Below are 18,010 nucleotides of genomic sequence, written 5' to 3'. Positions count from 1 at the left end.
CCAGTCTTGGCATCCCAGCTGTGCTGGCATGGCAGGAGGAGAGGCCCCTCGTCATCTGGCCTTGATATCATTTAGGCATAAGCCTCAAGCAAGTTTCATTCAGGGTCAATTTGCTAAACGCAGGGCGTAGACTACTTCTGCATACCCCCTCCCTCCTGAAACAGCTTCTTCTGCTCCTGAGCATGTTCCCCACCCTCCCCCAGCTGTTATTTCTGCTTCTGTCTAGACCACAAGGTTGAGTGTCAACAGGTGGCTAGCTGCTAGGAACATTTCATAGTTTGTACTTTTTCAAAGGTTCATGTTTTTAACTAACTCTTGATGTTGCAAAGTTTCTTGAACCCGGTGTCTTAACCAGCTCCTGATCAAGCAAAGTTTTTTAAAAATCTTCCTTTTCTTTACCTTATGAGGCATGATAAGATTAATGGTCACAAAGCCTAGCTGTGATATCTTTTGCAAGTTTGTACATCTGTCACAGCAGTTGTTTTACTTGGAAGATAGTGCTGTAATAACAGTTATCAAGTAAAATTTACAGAAAACACAAGGCAGTCTTTATACCATAAATAGAGTGAGTGATCTACCATGTCAGTCATTTGGATATGAATAAACATAAGTAGAAGATACACAAAAAGCCTGTGCTCCTCCATAAACTGAATGTAGTGGTTCACACAGAACACATGACTTGCTGTTGATTCCAGTGAATATTGGCTAGACCCAAAGAACTTGCTCTTCTTATACCTAGTACAAATTTGTTCAATGGGTTCAAGTTGTGTATTGGGAAAAGTAATAAGCAAACTTTCCATTAAGAAATTAATCTTTATAATTGTATTTGGGGAGTGATAGTAAACACCAATGAGAGAAGAAGATCAAGTCATTAGAATTATCTAATTTGTCAATTTCTAACCTGAGACCCTGGATAGATTTCTGAAGACCAACTGTTAATAGTTTGTAATGTCTTTTGGTAACTTTAGACTCACCTAACCAGAAAGCACTGTGAACCTTTGTGAGTCAAGTGTTTGAGAAGTCTACTGAGCAGAGGGATCTTGGAGTCTGTTTTACCATCTACAATGAGATTGAGATTGAGAAGTGGAGTTTGAAATCTAGGGGAAGGATGGCCCATTTCTTATCCTCACTTCATAATTTCCTTTGATTAATTCTGGTTATTTAGTCTTTCAACAGGGAGCAGCTAGCTCAGTCTGGTATGTCATGGAAAAGGCAGTGCAAATACCAGAATTTTCATGCCATAAGCATGGCTCAGACACTTGACATCTCCCTATTTCCTCCATTACCATTTCATATATGGTCATATTGCTATCTTGTCCCTGGTTCAGAGATTCAGGCCCAGATTGTCCTCAGCTCCATTCGTATTCCAAGATATTTATGATGCCACCAGTCCTCAAGCGTTTGATTTAGCACAAACCACACAAGCTTGGAGTGGTATTAGTATCCCATTAGCTGAATTTACTGAGCACACACAATGTGGATACCTCTCCATTCCAGACTCACATGTTTCCAAAACTAAGGTGGAGATGTTTCCAGTTATCAGTAAGATGGAGACAAAGCATGTTTCAGAAAGGAGTCAGGTAGGCTCCAGCGCATTATCTTAATGTACAAATGGCCATTGGAAGCCCAGAAGCAAACATTAGTATGCCTGATTCTGAGAACTATTTCAATTACCAATTCAGTAATAGCTTCTTGCAGAAACTTCAGAGGGGCAGTCACAATCACACACTTTCTAACCCAATAGGGAAGAACCAGGTCACAAATACATTCATTATAGCTACGTCTTCAGTGTTTGGATTCACCCATGTTTGTCTCAGCTCCATAGTATTTGGGCATCTACATTTCTCTGACTCCACCCTCCACACCAGGTATTGTTTATCTCATTGGCTGTCTGACTTCAGAGCCTTAAAGCTTAGTGGCTTCTTTTTCTCCTGCTTCACAGTAGTGAGTGGTTTCTGCTGTATCGAATGCACCCCTGCCTACCTGTCCTGACAGCACTTCCTTTATAGAAAACATTTGGAGGAAGGACTTAGCGAAATCAGAAATGTGTGACCTCAACCTAGAAAAAAAGTGATCCATCTTTTTCTCAGCACATGCTAGAATCTGCTCTCAGCTGTGGAGATTTTTTAATTTAAGTAGGATTAAAAAAAGAAAAATATCCTATATTCCCTTTTTAATTACTTTATAAATAATACCAATCAAAATTTCCACTTCCTGCTCTCCTCCCACTTCCCTCCTGCTTCCCCACTCACCCTTTACCCTCCCCACCAGTCCTAAGAGAAGGTAAGACACCCTGCCCCATGGGAAGGCCAAGGCTCCCCTCTCCATCCAGGCTTAGGAAGATATGCATCCAAATTGAATAGGATCCCCAAAATCCAGTACATGCAGTAGAGACAAAGCCCAGTACCATTATCACTGGCTTCTCAGTCTACCCTAATTGTCAGCCACATTCAGAGGGTCCAGTTTGATCCCATGTTCCTTCAGTCCCAGACCATCTGGCTTTGGTGAGCTCCCATTAGATTAGGCACACTGTCTTAGTGGGTGGACTAACCCCTTATGCTCTTGACTTCCTTGCTCATATTCTCCCTCATTCTGCTCTACAACTGGACCTTGGGAACTCAGTCCAGTGCTCTGATGTGGGTCTCTGTCCATGTATTCCTTTAGAAAGGCCTATGAATCTGAGAGATCCCAAATGGGTAAGGACACTGTATAGTGGATACTTGGCTGACTACTGTCCCATTTATAGACAGAAGAATATACATTGGAACATCTCCAGATCTTTCTATTTCACTCTGCATTTTACCAGAGCATCATCTGGGCAATTTACTCACATAGGCGTTAGTAACTGCATCCTCCTTCCCACTAGAAAGACATGGAGGCATTCTTTTCTATTGACTCTTATTGAAGTGAGAGGTGACTCCCATGGCCTTACTGAATTACAAATATTATCATGTCTGTGTAAAATCTAAAGTTCAAAACCCTCTCAAAAATTAATGTTTCCCACAGTATATTAAAAAACAAAAGCAAAGCATGCAGTGGTGATGCATGCCTTTAAACCAGCACTCAGGAAGCAGACACAGTCAGATCTCTGTGAGTTCAAGGCCAACCTAGTCTACAAGAGCTAATTCCAGGCCAGGCTCCAAAGCTATATATACACCCTGTATTGAAAACTGAAAAAAAAAAACCCGAAAATTTAAAAACAAAAAGCAGAAATTCTTAGTGCTTAATGAGGTAGAAAAGGAATCAGTTCCTTGTGAACCTTATTTACCTTATTATTTGACTGAAGAGTGGCTGCACAAGCCTTTGCCCAGGTTCTCAAGGTTGAAATCATGTTCCAGACTGCTCAATCAGAGCACAAGCCCCTACTCTCCACACTTTCAGCAGAGATGACTGAATTTCCCATCATAGAGTTGTGAATGACTATCATTTAGTGTTGAAAGGACATTTTAGTACCACGTGGGTCATGGCTATTTACAAGCCCTTTTCTGAGATTTCAGTCATGTAGAGAACCTATAGATGAGGTCATCTCCAATTCTAGTTGAGAGAACACAAGGCAGGTAACTAGTGTGCTGGTAATTGTTTAGGGAATTTCCAAGGTCATCCTCTGGCACGGAAAAGAAATGAATGACTAGGATAAAGAGATGAAGTTGTAGAGAAGGGGACAGTGACAGCTTTATGCGTTTAGAATTAAAGAAGACTAAATGTCTGTTAAACAGATTCTAGCTTTGGTAATGTACAGGGCCTCTGAATGTCCCTTTTCCCAGACTGCTTCTGTGTTGATGGCCAACCCTGTGATTTCTAGCTGTTTTCTTTTGAAGACTTTTCAAGGAAGAAGACATGACAGTTGTAGGAAGCCTGCTTTTCCTTTCTTGTCTAACCATGTTCTTTTAACCTTACTTCAATACCTTTCCTTGAAGAAATAGTTTTATCCACAAATACTTTGCATGGACATGTTTTTGCCCATTAGAGGACAGTGATGGGGTAGTCTTCAGAAGACAGTGCTGTTGGCAGGAAAAAGTCACTCAGAAATCACTACTGTCCTCCATACACTTGCACATGTAGTGATACCATTGGAAAATATTTCCCAAGAGCTCCTCTGTGGTTTACTTCCTATTCTTTGATTCCATTCAATACATAAGTAGTCAACTCATAACTCTATTTCATATTTCCTCTTTTATCCTGATGCAGTCATTGTCAGGAGAAATATATTTCTATGAACAAAATATTTAATGATTTCATGGACATTACCTACTTAGTATAGAAAAGAAAGATTCAGAAACTAAATATTTTCAAGTTTGGCAACTTAATCTCAGCTTACAAAATTTGATGTTGTTCTTTGTTGTAAGATTGTTAAAACTCCACAAATTTTCAACTGTTAGACTAGGGATTCTCTTACAATTTATGTTGAAGATTTCAACAGCTATTATTCACTGTTTCATTGGACCTAATATGTGAACAGCAGATTGTAGGCTATTTATAAATCGACTGTGTGTGCATTCATGTGTATGGATCCGTGTGTGTGGTAACAAGTGTGTCTGGGTACCTGAGGAGGCCAGAAGAGGCATCTGATCCCTTACTACCTTAATTGTACGAGAATGTGAGCTGTCTGACATCATTGCTAGGAATTAAAATCACTTCCTCTATAGGAACAACAAGCACACTAACAGCAGGCATTGCTGAAATCCACTCTAAAAGACAATACAATAATAAATTTGTATGGAGAAATTAAAAAAAAAACAGAAAAAGTTGTGCCTCTCAAGGCATTGATTCTCTATGCAAAATAAAGTAGTTTATACACTGTCTCAATTGACACATACAGAATTACATTAGTGAATAATTTATTTTCCACTCAGAATCCAGATAGAGATATGTGGCTTCCAAAATTGTCTCACAATTGGAAGGAGGGGATCTAGCAGATATTCACCTGGTGGAAGAACATGGTTGCTTTGGGGAGAGTTGTTTCCTTGGTCTGATGTTTTTTCTTCACTTTAAGGTTTTTCTATTCTGCCACTTGGTGGAGCCCAAGTCCTCTACATGTGTAGTCTCTCAACTTCTCTCTGACTCCCAATCTGAAGTAAAAGGAGGAGCCTGTACATCCCAAGGAAGAGGGGTATTTGCATGGAGCCAGCTTGCACTTAGAATCACAGAGCCATATAAAAAGGGGCACCCAGTTCTAGTCAGTTCATTGAACTCAGGAAGAAGAATCTGGGTGTCTTCACCATGGCTTGGACTCCACTACTCCTCATCTTCCTTCATCATTTAACAGGTCAGTGGACTTAAACAATTCTGGGAGAGTAGACGTTGCTTGGAATGTTCTTCTTTGTGAATGAGATGTGCTTGTCCTTACTGATTTTTATTATCTTCCTTTTACAGGGTCATGTGCCCAGTTTGTGCTAACTCAGCCAAACTCTGTGTCTGGGTCTCTTGGCAGCACAGTCACCATCACCTGCAAGCGCAGCAGTGGTAACATTGGAAGCAACTATGTGTCCTGGTACCAGCAGCACATTGGAAGTCCACCCACCAATGTGATCTATGGTGACAATAAAAGACCATCTGGGATTCCTGATCGGTTCTCTGGCTCCATTGACAGCTCCTCCAACTCAGCCTCGCTGACCATCACTGCTCTGCAGATTGAGGATGAGGCTGACTATTACTGCCAGTCTTATAGTAGTGGCTATAGACACAGTGATGAGAATCATGGGGAAGTAAGACAAAAACTCCGTAGAGCACCAGCTGTGAAATCACTTGTGAAAAAGACTATTGTTATTTCATGTCTCCTACAAAATATTGGTTTTGGGATTTCCAAATCATAATTTTCTCTTGGTTCAGAGTAACTTTCTACTTTCGCCTCCCTAGATTGCTCTTTATACATATATGCTTGATCCATGGGATAGAAATGTTTGAAATTAGGAATTCTTGATGGAAATACTACTGACATTTTGTGTCTGAGACTTCCTTTCATGTTTGATGTGTTCAGCACCATCTTTAAACTTGCATATTTTAAAATTTTCCCGCGGGCTGGAGAGATGGCTCAGCCGTTAAAGGCTAGGCTCACAATCAAAATAAAAATTTCCCTCCATTACAACATCACTAACTCTCTGTATTGCTAATTGTATCTGTAACATGGAAAATGCCACATTTGGTTGTAGCCCATCTTTCAAGAAGTTGTTCTAATCTTTTAAGAAACCCCTAGTTTTGACACTTATTTCATCAAGGCATAACAATGAGATTTTATCTCCCTGAATTTCTGTCCCCAATTGCTAAACAAAATAACAGTACTGAATTCAAGATACTTTCCTAATGATATGGTCATATTCTAATGAAGACAAAGTCTGTTTTATTCACCTTTATTGACGACTCAACCAAGATCTATAATGTATTGTTAAGGAAGACCTAGTGTACATTTAAATGTTAAATCATTCATAGAGTGGACATTCAAGTGTAATAGTGCTCTTTCATTTCATGAACTATCCTTCATCTCAAAAGCTCTGAAAAGCATGATATTAAAAAGTTAAAGGTGACAAAACAAGCTCAATGAAGAGTCAAAGAAACCAAAACATACTGCATTAATAATAGTTATATCACTGGATAGCATGGGTCAAGCCTTTATTCACAGTACCTGGGAGGAAGAAGGAGGTGGATCTTTGTGAGTTAGAGGCCAGCCTGTTCTTTAGAGTATGTTACAGGACAGCAAGTGCTTAACAGAAACACCTTGTCTCAGTCAAATATATATATTCTAAGTTCACATTAGAAAGCTATGTTGTGATCAAACCCAACATGCATCTATCTCATTTGAGCATTTATTGGGCGGCAGTGAGAAGGGAAACAGATGGGTCAAAAATTGAGTAAGCCTTTACTTGTATTCTGTTTTATTTTACTAACAGAATGAAAACCATGACTATCTCAGAGAGATGGATTAATTATTTACCCAATTTCTTCAAAATTTTATAGTTTTGTGCAATTTTCTACTTGGGGTATTATAAAACATTATAGCATATATTTCCCTGTTTCTGGCAACTTACCCGTATTTCTGATACAGAATATGGGTTCCTCATGAGAAGAATGAAGAAAACACTAAGAATAAATTGAGGCAATAATGTAAATAGAAAAATTAGAAAGGTAAAACATAATTAATTATGTGCAATAGGTCTTCTGCTGAAACTGTGACAGTGGAGAAAAACTAAACAGATCAGTTGAGGATCAGCATAGAGGGTGAAAACTTGGAGAACTGTTCATGTTAACAGAGCAAGAGACACAGCTAAGACAGTTGCTGGTCAGGGATTTGAATGAACTCCCACAGGGTATTATGCCTGGACAGTAGAACCTTTTTTGGTATGTACTTGAGACTGACTTTGATGATTATATATAAAAAGTAAAAAGTATTATTGTATATACAATTCTTGGAAATAGATAATGTACAATTATTTTTAAAAGTTATTTTTGACATGCAGATTGTTGACAAGGTGTTTGTGGTATTTAGGACTGTAGGGCAGATGATATTGGAGGCTCTGGGAGAATAAGTTTGGCATGGACAGTTTGGAATGGACCCTTCTGAAATGGGCAACTGCGGAAGGTATCACAATTTCAGTACAAGAGATAGCATAATTGTAGAGAAGAAAAGAGAAAAGAGGAGCAGAGAAAGGAAAAGAGTAGTGAATCTAGAAATTGAATGGGAGGGAACTTATCTCTGACTGTGGAATGAGTCTAGCTGTAGACAGCAGAAGCTAAGGTTAAAGACAGGGAACTTAAGAAAATATGCACTGTACTTCCAATCAATGGTAGAAATCATTTTAGAAAAACAACACTACAGAGACAAAGCCCCTTACCTGCAACACCCACACTGATAAATGCTAATGTGTGGTGGATATATGCTAAGAGATGGTCTGCAAAATTCTTTTGGCTTGAGGGAGAAAATTATTTTGATTCTTCACTATGAAGGGCTTTATGCAGTAGGAAAACAATGTCAGAAGGGGAGACATTTCCTCAGTCAGGTTATCCACAGAGGAGGAGGGAATTTGCTGTTGTTTTATAGAGGAATGAAAGAACACAGCAGCAGTGACCTGCAATGAGCCCAGAAAAGAGAAGTGGCTGCTGGCTGCTTAGGGAAGATGCACTCATTCTATCTAGTTCTGGAATATAGAAAGGCCAGAAGTTCCTCTGGTCCACAAACTACATACCCTGGTTGTTAGGAAAGCATCCAAATGAAGGCATAAGTCACAAACAATACCACACCAGTTTGGAATTATGATTAATAGGATGGTTATTTATTTAAGGGGGAAAAACTTACAGATCACCAGCCCAGACGACAGCCCTCTGCACAATCAGGTAGGGAGCCTAGTCGCTGGACGCAGAGCCAGAAGCCAGAGAGAGTGAGCTGAGGGCAGTGGCTGCTTTTTTAAAGAGAGAGAGACCATGCCCCAATGGGCTGGTATCTCAGAGGCTATTGGCGGAAGGAGCAGAAGGAGCTCCCACAACATCCAAATATCTATAGAAGAAGCTTGATCACACTTTATTACTTTATTTCAATCATATTTGGTTCTATCCTAGTGTCTACATCATCCAGACCCTCAGTGCTTTCACTCCAAGTAGTTAGTATCAGGGTTAGAATTACTCTCATGCATGGGTATCAGACTGGACCAATCACTAAACCCACAAACTCTGTGACAGACTTAACCTGTCACATGCCATAGGCAGGACAAACTATAAGTCAAACGTTATGTGGTTGCATTGATCACTCAGTCCTTCTGCCTGAAGTCCTGCTGGTCACAGGTATAGCCAGTTCATACTACATAATTGCTATTACTAGGAGTCTTAGCTGGGGTCATATCTGTATATATACATATATATATATGTAAATTCCATATATTTATATATATGTAAATTTCCAACTCCTCCCCTCCTCCCACTTCCCTTCCCTCCCCTAACCCCTCCCTTTCCCTCTCCAGTCCAAGGAGCAGTCAGGGTTCCCTACTCTATGGGAAGTCCAAGGTCCTCCCTGCTCCCCCCCAGGTTCAGGAAGGTGAGCATCCAAACAGACTAGGCTCCCACAAAGCCAGTCCATGCAGTAGAATCAAAACCCAGCACCATTGTCCTTGGCTTCTCTGTCAGCCTCCACCATCAGCCACATTCAGAGAGTCCAGTTTGATCACATGCTCCATCAGTTCCAGTCCAACTGACCTTGGTGATTTCTCATTAGATCAGTCCCACCGCCTCAGTGGGTGGACGCACCCTTCCCAGTCCTGATTTCCTTGCTCATGTTCTTCCTCCTGCTCTTCATATGGACCTTGGGAGCTCAGTCCAATTCTCCAATGTGGGTCTCTGTCTCTATCTCCATCCATCACCAGGTGAAGGTTCTATGCTGATATGCAAGATATTCATCACTGTGGCTATAGGATAAGGCCAGTTCAGGCACCCTCTCCTCTGATGCTGAGGAACAAGCTGGGGACATCTCCTTGGACACCTGGGAACCCCCAGAGTCAAGTCTCTTGCCAACCCTAAAATGGGTTAACTAATTAAGATATCTACTTCCCTGCTTCCACATTCACCCCTCCTCCATCCCAACCATCACATTCTCTCAAACTCTTCCCATCCTCCCTTTTCCCTTCTCTCTCCCCATCTTCCCCTATCCCCTCCCCACCCCTACCCCTATGCTCCCAACCCCTGTCAAGAAATCTTGTCCACTTCCAATATCCAGGAGGATAACTATATGTTATTCTTTGGGTTCACCTTCTTATTTAGCTTCTCTAGAATCACAAATTATAGGATCAATGTCCTTTATTTATTGCTAGAATCCACTTATGGGTGAGTACATACCATATTCATCTTTTTGGGTCTGGGTTACCTCACTCAGGATAGTGTTTTCTATTCCCATCCATTTGCATGCAAAATTCAAGATGTCATTGTTTTTTACCGCTGAGTAGAACTCTAAAGTGTATATGTGTCACACATTCTTCATCCATTCTTCCATTGAAGGGCACCTAGGTTGTTTCCAGGTTATGACTATTACAAATAGTGCTGCTATGAACATAGTTGAACAAATGCTTTTGTAGTATGATTGGGCATCTCTTGGGTATATTCCCAAGAGTGGAATTGCTGGGTCCTGAGGTAGGTTGACTCCCAGTTTCCTGAGAAACTGCCACACTGATTTCCATAGTGCTTCCACAAGTTTGCATTCCCACCAATGGATGAGTGTTCCCATTACTCCACATCCTCTCCAGCATAAGCTATCATTGGTGTTTTTTATTTTAGCCATTCTGACAGGTGTAAGATGGTATCTCAGAGTTGTTTTGATTTGCATTTCACTGATTGCTAAGGAGGTTGAACATTACCTTAAGTGTCTTTTGGCCATTTGAACTTCTTCTGTTGAGAATTCTCTGTTCAGTTCAGTACCCCACTTTCTTTTAATTGGGTTAATTAGGGTTTTAATGTCTAGTTTCTTGAGTTCTTTATATATTTTGGAGATCAGACCTTTGACTGATGTGGGGTTGGTGAAGATCTTCTCCCAATCAGTAGGATGCCTTTTTGTCTTAATGACAGTGTCCTTTGCCCTACAGAAGCTTCTCAGTTTCAGGAGGTCCATTTATTCATTGTTGCTCTTATTGTCTGTGCTACTGGGGTTCTACATAGGAAGTGGTTTCCTGTGCCCATGTGTTGTAGACCCCTTCCAACTTTCTCTTCTATCAGATTCAGTGTGGTCAGATTAATATTGAGGTCTTTAATCCATCTGGGCTTGAGTTTTCTGCATGGTGATAGATATGGATCTATTTTCATTCTTCTACAGGTTGACATCCAGTTATGCCAGCACCATTTGTTAAAGATGCTTTCTTTCTTCCACTGTATACTTTTAGCTCCTTTGTCAAAAATCAGGTGTTCATAGGTTTGTGGATTAATATCTGGGTCTTCGATTCGATTCCATTGGTCAACATCTCTGTTTTTGTGCCAACACCGAGCTGTTTTCATTACTGTAAAGCAAAGGACACTGTCATTAAGACAAAACGTCAACCTACTGATTGGGAGAAGATCTTCACCAACCCCACATCAGACAATGGTCTGATCTCCAAAACATATAAAGAACTCAAGAAACTAGACATTAAAACTCAAATTAATCCAATTAAAAAATGGGGTACTAAATTGAGCAGGGAATTCTCAACTGAAGAAGTTCAAATGGCCAAAAGACACTTAAGGTCATGATCAACCTCCTTAGGGATCAGGGAAATGCAAATCAAAACAACTTTGAGATAATTTAAACTTTTTAACAGTATTTGGGGAATGTGACAGTAAACACCCATGACCAAAACAGGTCAAACCATTAGAAATATCTACTTTATCAATGTCTAAACTTAGACCCAGACTAGACTTCTGATGACCACCTGAATAGTAGTTTGTAATACCTTTTGGTTTCTTTAGACTCACCTAACCAGAAACCTGTGAAACTTTGTGGGATGACTATTTGATAAGTCTGCTGAGTACAGGGATCTTGGAGTCTGTTTTAATAAACTGCAAAGAGATTGGGATTGAGAAGGGAAATTTGAAATCTTTGGGAAAGTTTTCCCATTTCATATCCTCACTGCTTAATCCCCCTTGATTATATATGGACATTCAGTTTATCAATAGGGAACAGCTGTTTCAGTCTGGTCTGCTATGGAAAAGGCTGAGTAAATAATGTGATTTCCATTCTTTAGTCTTTGCTCAGACCCTTGACATCTCCCTATTGCCTCCTATAGTATTCCATATATGGTCATATTTCAAACTTGTTCCTGATTCAGAGACTCAGGTTCAGATTGTCCACTGCACTTTGTATTCTAAGGTATTTAGGATGCCACCAATCCTCAAAACTCTTGATTTACCATAAACCAAAGAAAGTTGGAGAAGTATAAGAAGTCCCATTTGCTGAGTTTTTTTGCACATGCACTGTGGATAATGGTCGATTCCAACCTCACATGACTTCAAAACTAAGGTGGAGATATTTTCAGTTATTAGTAATTCACACAAGTTTATAGAGATTGGAACAGAGCCTGTTTCAGTAAGGAGGCAGGAAGGTTCTAGCTCATTAGCTTACTGTACAGATGACTAATTGTATAGCATTGGAAACTCAGAAGCAAAGATTAATATGCCTAATTCTGGTTATCTTCCATGTATCAATTCAGAAACTGTCTGTTTTAGAAACTCCAGAGAGGCCTTTAGAATCACACACTTTCTAACTTAATGGGGAGGAACTAGGGCACGAACACAATCATTATAGCTCAGTGCTCAGTGTTTGAAATTCACTCATTATTTTCTCAGCTCTAAGGTCTTTGGGCATCGAAGACCAAGATGGCTGCGAGAATCACCACTTTTCTCAAGAATGCCTGGGCGAAGGAGCCGGTGCTGGTGGTGTCCTTCTCAGTCTGCGGCCTCGCTATAATTATGCCCATAATCAGCCCCTACACCAAGTATGCTTTCATGATCAACCAGGCAACACCCTACAACTACCCAGACCCTGTAGGAGATAATGGGAACATGCCTAATGTGCCCAGCCACCCTCAGGACCCTCAGGGCCCAAGCCTGGAGTGGCTGAAGAACCTGTGAATACTCCTGCTGATGAAAGAGGCTCCTTCCCTGTTGCCCCCAATAAAACAAAACAAAACAAAAAACGTCCTTGGGCATCTCCATTTCTTTGGCTCCACTCTGCACAGCATGCATTGTTTATTGCAGGTTCAGTCTGACTTCAGATCCTGAGAGCTCAGCCCCTTCTTTTTTTCTTCAGTCCATACAGTAGTGAGTAGTTTCTGCTGCATCTAATGCATCCCTGTTTCCCTGCCCTGATGGCACTTCCTTTGTGGAAAACTTTTGGAGGAAGCGCTTATGAAAGGCAGAAATCTGCAACAGCTTCTTAAAGTCAACCTAGCAAAAAGTGGTCCATCTTTTTCTCAACTCATGCCAGAATCTGCCCACAGCAGTGGAGACTTATTTAACTTAAAGCATGGTAAATAAAAAATATCCTGTATTCCTTTACTAAGGTCTATGAATCTGAGAGTTCCCAAACAGTTAAGGATACAGTGTAGTGGAAACTGAATGTTCCATTTGAAGACTACAGTCTCATTTGTAGACAAAAGAAGATACACCAGAACATCTCTAGATCTTTTTGTCCCCTCTGTATTTTGCCAGGACATCCTCTGGGCATTTTATCAAGACAGGAATGAGTAACTATATCCTCTTTCCCACTAGAAAGAAGTGGGTGCGTTCGTTTCTGATTATTTACTCTTCTGAGTGAGAGGTGACTCTTTACTACCCCATGACAGTACTGAATTCCTAATCTTATCATGTATGTGTAAAATCCAATGAGGTAGGAGAGGAAGCAAACAACAAAAAGGAGAGAAAAGAGAATTGCAGACTTGGAAATGACGGGTAGGAAGTGCAGGTAGAAAGCGGGCTACTCAGCACAGCCCTCATCTCCAGGCTTCTACCCAAGCAAGCTGATCCAGTTTTGCCTCTGTTACTGGAACCTGGGAAACTATTATGCTGAATCAAAGGTTCTTTATATTACCTCTACTACCTGACTGTGGCACTGTTGGGAATGGAATCCAGGTTCTAGTGTAGGTTTCCTTCCAATGCTGACCCCACCCACAGATCTGAAAGTAGGCGATTGCTATTTTCTTTCCTGCTCCCAGTCAGATGTCTCCAGCTTTGCACAGTTTTAAGAATCCAAGAGCCTGTGTGGAGAGAGGAAGATATCAGAGGCAGAGTAAGCTTCACTAGGGATCTCTCCCAGGTGCATGGAGTGGTAAACATTTCCTGTCACACTCTCACAAGCTTAGTCAGTCCTTGTGGGTGTTATTTACCATAATTTGACTGAAGAGTGACAGCACAAGCCTTTGTCCTGGTTCTCAAGGTTGAAATCACCCCCCCCCCCCCCCGCCTGCTCAATCAGAGCCCAACCCTCTGCTTTCTACACGTTCAGTGGAGGTGGCAGATGACTGCATTTTCCACCACGCAGTTGTGGGCAAATATCATCTAGTTTTGAAAGGGCTTTCGGTGCCACATGTGTCATGACTCTTTACAAGTGCTTTTCTGAGATTTTCTGTCACATAGAGGACCTTTAGAATAGGTCATCTCCAATCCTAGTTGAGAGAGCCCAAGGCATGGAACTGGTGTGTTAGTAGTTGTTTAGGGTATTGCCAAGATCATCCTCTGGCATGGTCAAAGAATTGAATGACTTGTCAGATGAAGTCATGCTTCAGAATTGGAGAAGACTAAAAGTGCATTAACCAGACTCTTACTTTGGTAATTTACAGGGCCCCTGAGTGTTCCTTTTCCCAGACTGCTCCTGTATTGGTGTTCAACCCTGTGAATTCCAGCTGCTTCCTCTTGAAATATTTTTTAAGAAGAAGTAGAAGTGACAGTCTCAGAAATCCTGACTTTGCTTTTCGTTCCTACCCATGTTCCTTTAACGATCCTTCAATTCCACCACTGGAAGAAGTAGTTCCATCCCCACATACTTGTCATGGACCTGTTCATCAGTATTAGAGGACAGTGATGGGCTGAACTTGAGAGGACAGTGTTGTTGGCAAGAACAAGTCATTCAGAAATCATTACTTCCCTCCCAATACCTGTTCATTGAGTATTCCACAAAAGCTACTCTGTAATCTAATTCCTATTCTTTGAACCTTGTCTTTATGAGTAGGGAACACATCACTCTATTTCATATTTTATATTTTATACCGATGGTGTCATTGTCCAGGAAAAATATTCCTACCAATTAAAGAATTTAATAATTTCATGGATAGTACCTAATAAGGAAACAAAAAGAATCAAAAACTAAACAATTTCAAGTTTAACAATTCAGTCTCAGCATAAATAATTTGATATGTTGTTCTCTGCTGATAGTTTTTTTTATTTTTTCGAGACAGAGTTTCTCTGTAGCTTTTTGGTTCCCTTCCTGGAACTAGCTCTTCTAGACCAGGCTGGCCTCGAACTCACAGAGTTCTGCCTGCCTCTGCCTCCGGAGTGCAGGGATTTAAGGCGTGCGCCACTGCTGCCCGGTGCTGATAGATTCATAAAAAAGTGTAAATTTTCAACTATTGTACTAGATATTACTCTTACAATTCACATTGAAGTTTTCAGCAGCTATATATTTAGTGTTTCATTGGACCTAATATGTGGACAGCAGATTATATTCAATCTATATATTGGCCATGTGTGCAGCCATGCTTGTGTGGTAACAAGTGTGTCTGGGTACCCGAGGAGGCCAGAAGAGGGTATCTGATCCCTTAGTGATGGAATTACAGGAGGTTGTGAGCTGTCTGACATGGTTGCTAGGAATGAAAATCACTTCCTCTACAGGAACAACAAACACACACAACAAGCACTGCTGAAATCCACTCTAAATGACAACACAATAATAAATTCTTACAAAGAAATGACCAACATTGCAATGAGCAGTGTTCTAGAGTTAAAAAAAAGGTGTGCCTCTCAAACCATTGATTCTTTATGAAAAATAAAGTGGGTTACTTACTGCCTCAATTGACATATACAAAATTATATTAATGGATAATTTACTTTCCACTCAGAGTCTAGATAGAGATATGTGACTTTCCTCATGTTCTCATGATTTGCAGAGGGAGGGGAGCTAGAAGTTGCTCACCTAATGGAAGAAAATGGCTGCATTGGGGAGTAATGCTTTTTTAGTTTCTGATGTTTCCTCTTCACTTTCAGGTTTTTCTATCCTGCCACTTGGTGGAGCTATGCCCTCTGCATGTGTAGTCTCTCCACTTCTCTAACACCGAATCTGAAGTAAAGGGAGGGGTCTACACATCCCAAGGAAGAGAGATATTTGCATGGAAACAGCCTGACTTAGAATCAGATAAAGAGGGGCACCCAGCCTTAGTTAGTCAGTTGAACTCAGGGAGCAGGATCTGGGTGTCTTCACCATGGCTTGGACTCCATTACTCCTCATTTTCCTTCATCAGTTAACAGGTCAGTGGACTTAAATAATTCTGGGAGAGTAACTGTTGCTTGGCATGTTTGGCTTATATTCTTCCTTGTGATTGAGATTTGCTTGTCCTTACTGATTTTAATTATCTTCCTTTTACAGGGTCGTGTGCCCAGTTTGTGCTAACTCAGCCAAACTCTGTGTCTGGGTCTCTTGGCAGCACAGTCACCATCTCCTGCAAGCGCAGCAGTGGTAACATTGAAAGCAAGTATGTGCACTGGTACCAGCAGCATGTTGGAAGTCCACCTACCAATGTGATCTATAATGATGATCAAAGACCATCTGGGATTCCTGATCGGTTCTCTGGCTCCACTGACAGCTCCTCCAACTCAGCCTCGCTGACCATCACTGCTCTGCAGATTGAGGATGAGGCTGACTATTACTGCCTGTCTTCTGATGATAGTTATTATAAACACAGTGTTGAGAATCATGGGGAAGTAAGACAAGAACTCCCCAGAGCACCAGCTGTGAAATCACTTGTGAAAAAGACTATTGTTATTTCATGTCTTGTAATATGAGCGGCAGGGCTGTGTCCCCAGTACCTGGCCACCTGCATGGCTAGCTTATACCCCGAAATAACAACACACAAACTGTATTCATTTAAACACTGCTTGGCCCATTTCTATCTAGCCTCTTCTAGGCTAACTCTCGCACCTGGACTAGCCCATTTCTTATCATCTGTGTAGCACCGGTCTTACCGGGAAGATTCTAGCCTATTCATCCTGGGTTGGAGCTTCATCGCATGCATCTTCCCGGGAGCGGGGAGCATGGCATCTCTCTGAGGTGTCTGCCCCCAAGAGGAGAGCTATTGAGTCTGAGCTCACTTCCTCTTCCTCCCAGCACTCTGTTCTGTTTACTCCTCCCACCTATGTTTTAACCTATGAGGGCCAAGCAGTTTCTTTATTGCTTAACCAATGAAATCAACAGATTGATATATGACACTCCCACGTCAATGTCTCCTACTAAATACTGGTATTGGCATTGCAAAATTATAATTTCTTCTAGGTTCAGTGTAAATTCTACTTTCTCCTCCCTCATATGGATGTCTGAATCTTTACACATATAGGGTTGAACTATGGAGTAGGAATGGTTGAAAACAGGAATTCTGGAGGGCAATACTTCTGACATTTTGTGTCTGAGACTTCCTTACATGCGTGATGTGTTTAGTAACCTCTGTGACCATGAGTCACTTGCATATTTTCATGTTTTCCCTCTATTTGGACATCACTAACTCTCTGAAGTGCCAAATTCCAAATGGGAAATACCACACTTAGGTGAAGCCACTGTTTCCATAAATTTTGTTAAGGAGCCTTTTGCTTTGACTCTTTTTTATTTAATTAAGGCTTAAGAATGAAGTTTTTATTTCCCTGAGTTTCTGTCCCCAATTGCTCAGCAAAATAACAGTACTAAATTCATTGACTATTCTGATAATAATGTCATATTATAATGAGGACAAATTTTTGATTATACAACTCTGTAGAAGACTTAACCAAGATCTATAAAGTATTATTAAGAAAAGACCCTCTGTACATGTAAATATTAAAACCTTCATATAGTAGACATGCCAGTGTAATAGAGCTCTTTCATTTCATTCTATTCATCTGTAAAGCTCCGAAGAACATGGTATTGGCATAGTGAATGGTGACAAAGCAATCTCAGTGAAGAGCCAAAGAAAACCACCAAAACTGAATTAATAATGTTTATATCACTAAGTAGTATGGCTCAAACCATTAATCCTAGCACCTGGGAGGTAGAGGGAGGAAGATTTCTCTGAGTTTGGGGATTGCATGATCTTCAGGTTAAGTTCCTATGCAAAGAAACCTTGACTCAAAACCTGAATAGATATAGATTGTCTAAGTTCAAGTCAGAAAACTGAGTAGCGATTAAATACAACGTGCATCACATTTGAGCATATATTGAATGGCAGTGAGAAGGGAAACAGATGTGTCAAATAACTGAGTAAACTTTTTTTACATGAGATGATACATAATTGATTTTATTATTTATTCGGTTATAATATATAATCAGGAATAGGAATCA

General features: G+C 40.6%; 1 pseudogene and 2 gene segments (V, D, J or C); all 3 read left to right on the top strand.

Annotated features, from left to right (window-relative positions):
- The first annotated feature begins 5,176 nt into the window (after positions 1-5,176).
- LOC142844441 (immunoglobulin lambda variable 6-57-like) lies at positions 5,177-7,520 on the top strand. The segment is given in 3 exon segments: positions 5,177-5,266; positions 5,374-5,705; positions 7,452-7,520. Coding segments are annotated over 3 exon segments (447 nt in total).
- A 4,766-nt stretch (positions 7,521-12,286) lies between these two features.
- Positions 12,287-12,597, top strand: LOC142839716 (NADH dehydrogenase [ubiquinone] 1 alpha subcomplex subunit 3 pseudogene; annotated as a pseudogene).
- A 3,282-nt stretch (positions 12,598-15,879) lies between these two features.
- Positions 15,880-16,625, top strand: LOC142839706 (immunoglobulin lambda variable 6-57-like). The segment is given in 2 exon segments: positions 15,880-15,954; positions 16,073-16,625. Coding segments are annotated over 2 exon segments (462 nt in total).
- Positions 16,626-18,010: the final 1,385 nt, after the last annotated feature.

The sequence above is a fragment of the Microtus pennsylvanicus genome, chromosome 1, assembly GCF_037038515.1.
Source record: "Microtus pennsylvanicus isolate mMicPen1 chromosome 1, mMicPen1.hap1, whole genome shotgun sequence".
NCBI lineage: Eukaryota > Metazoa > Chordata > Mammalia > Rodentia > Cricetidae > Microtus > Microtus pennsylvanicus.
Note: the sequence above shows the minus strand (reverse complement) of the source record. Positions and strands in the feature narration are given on the sequence as shown.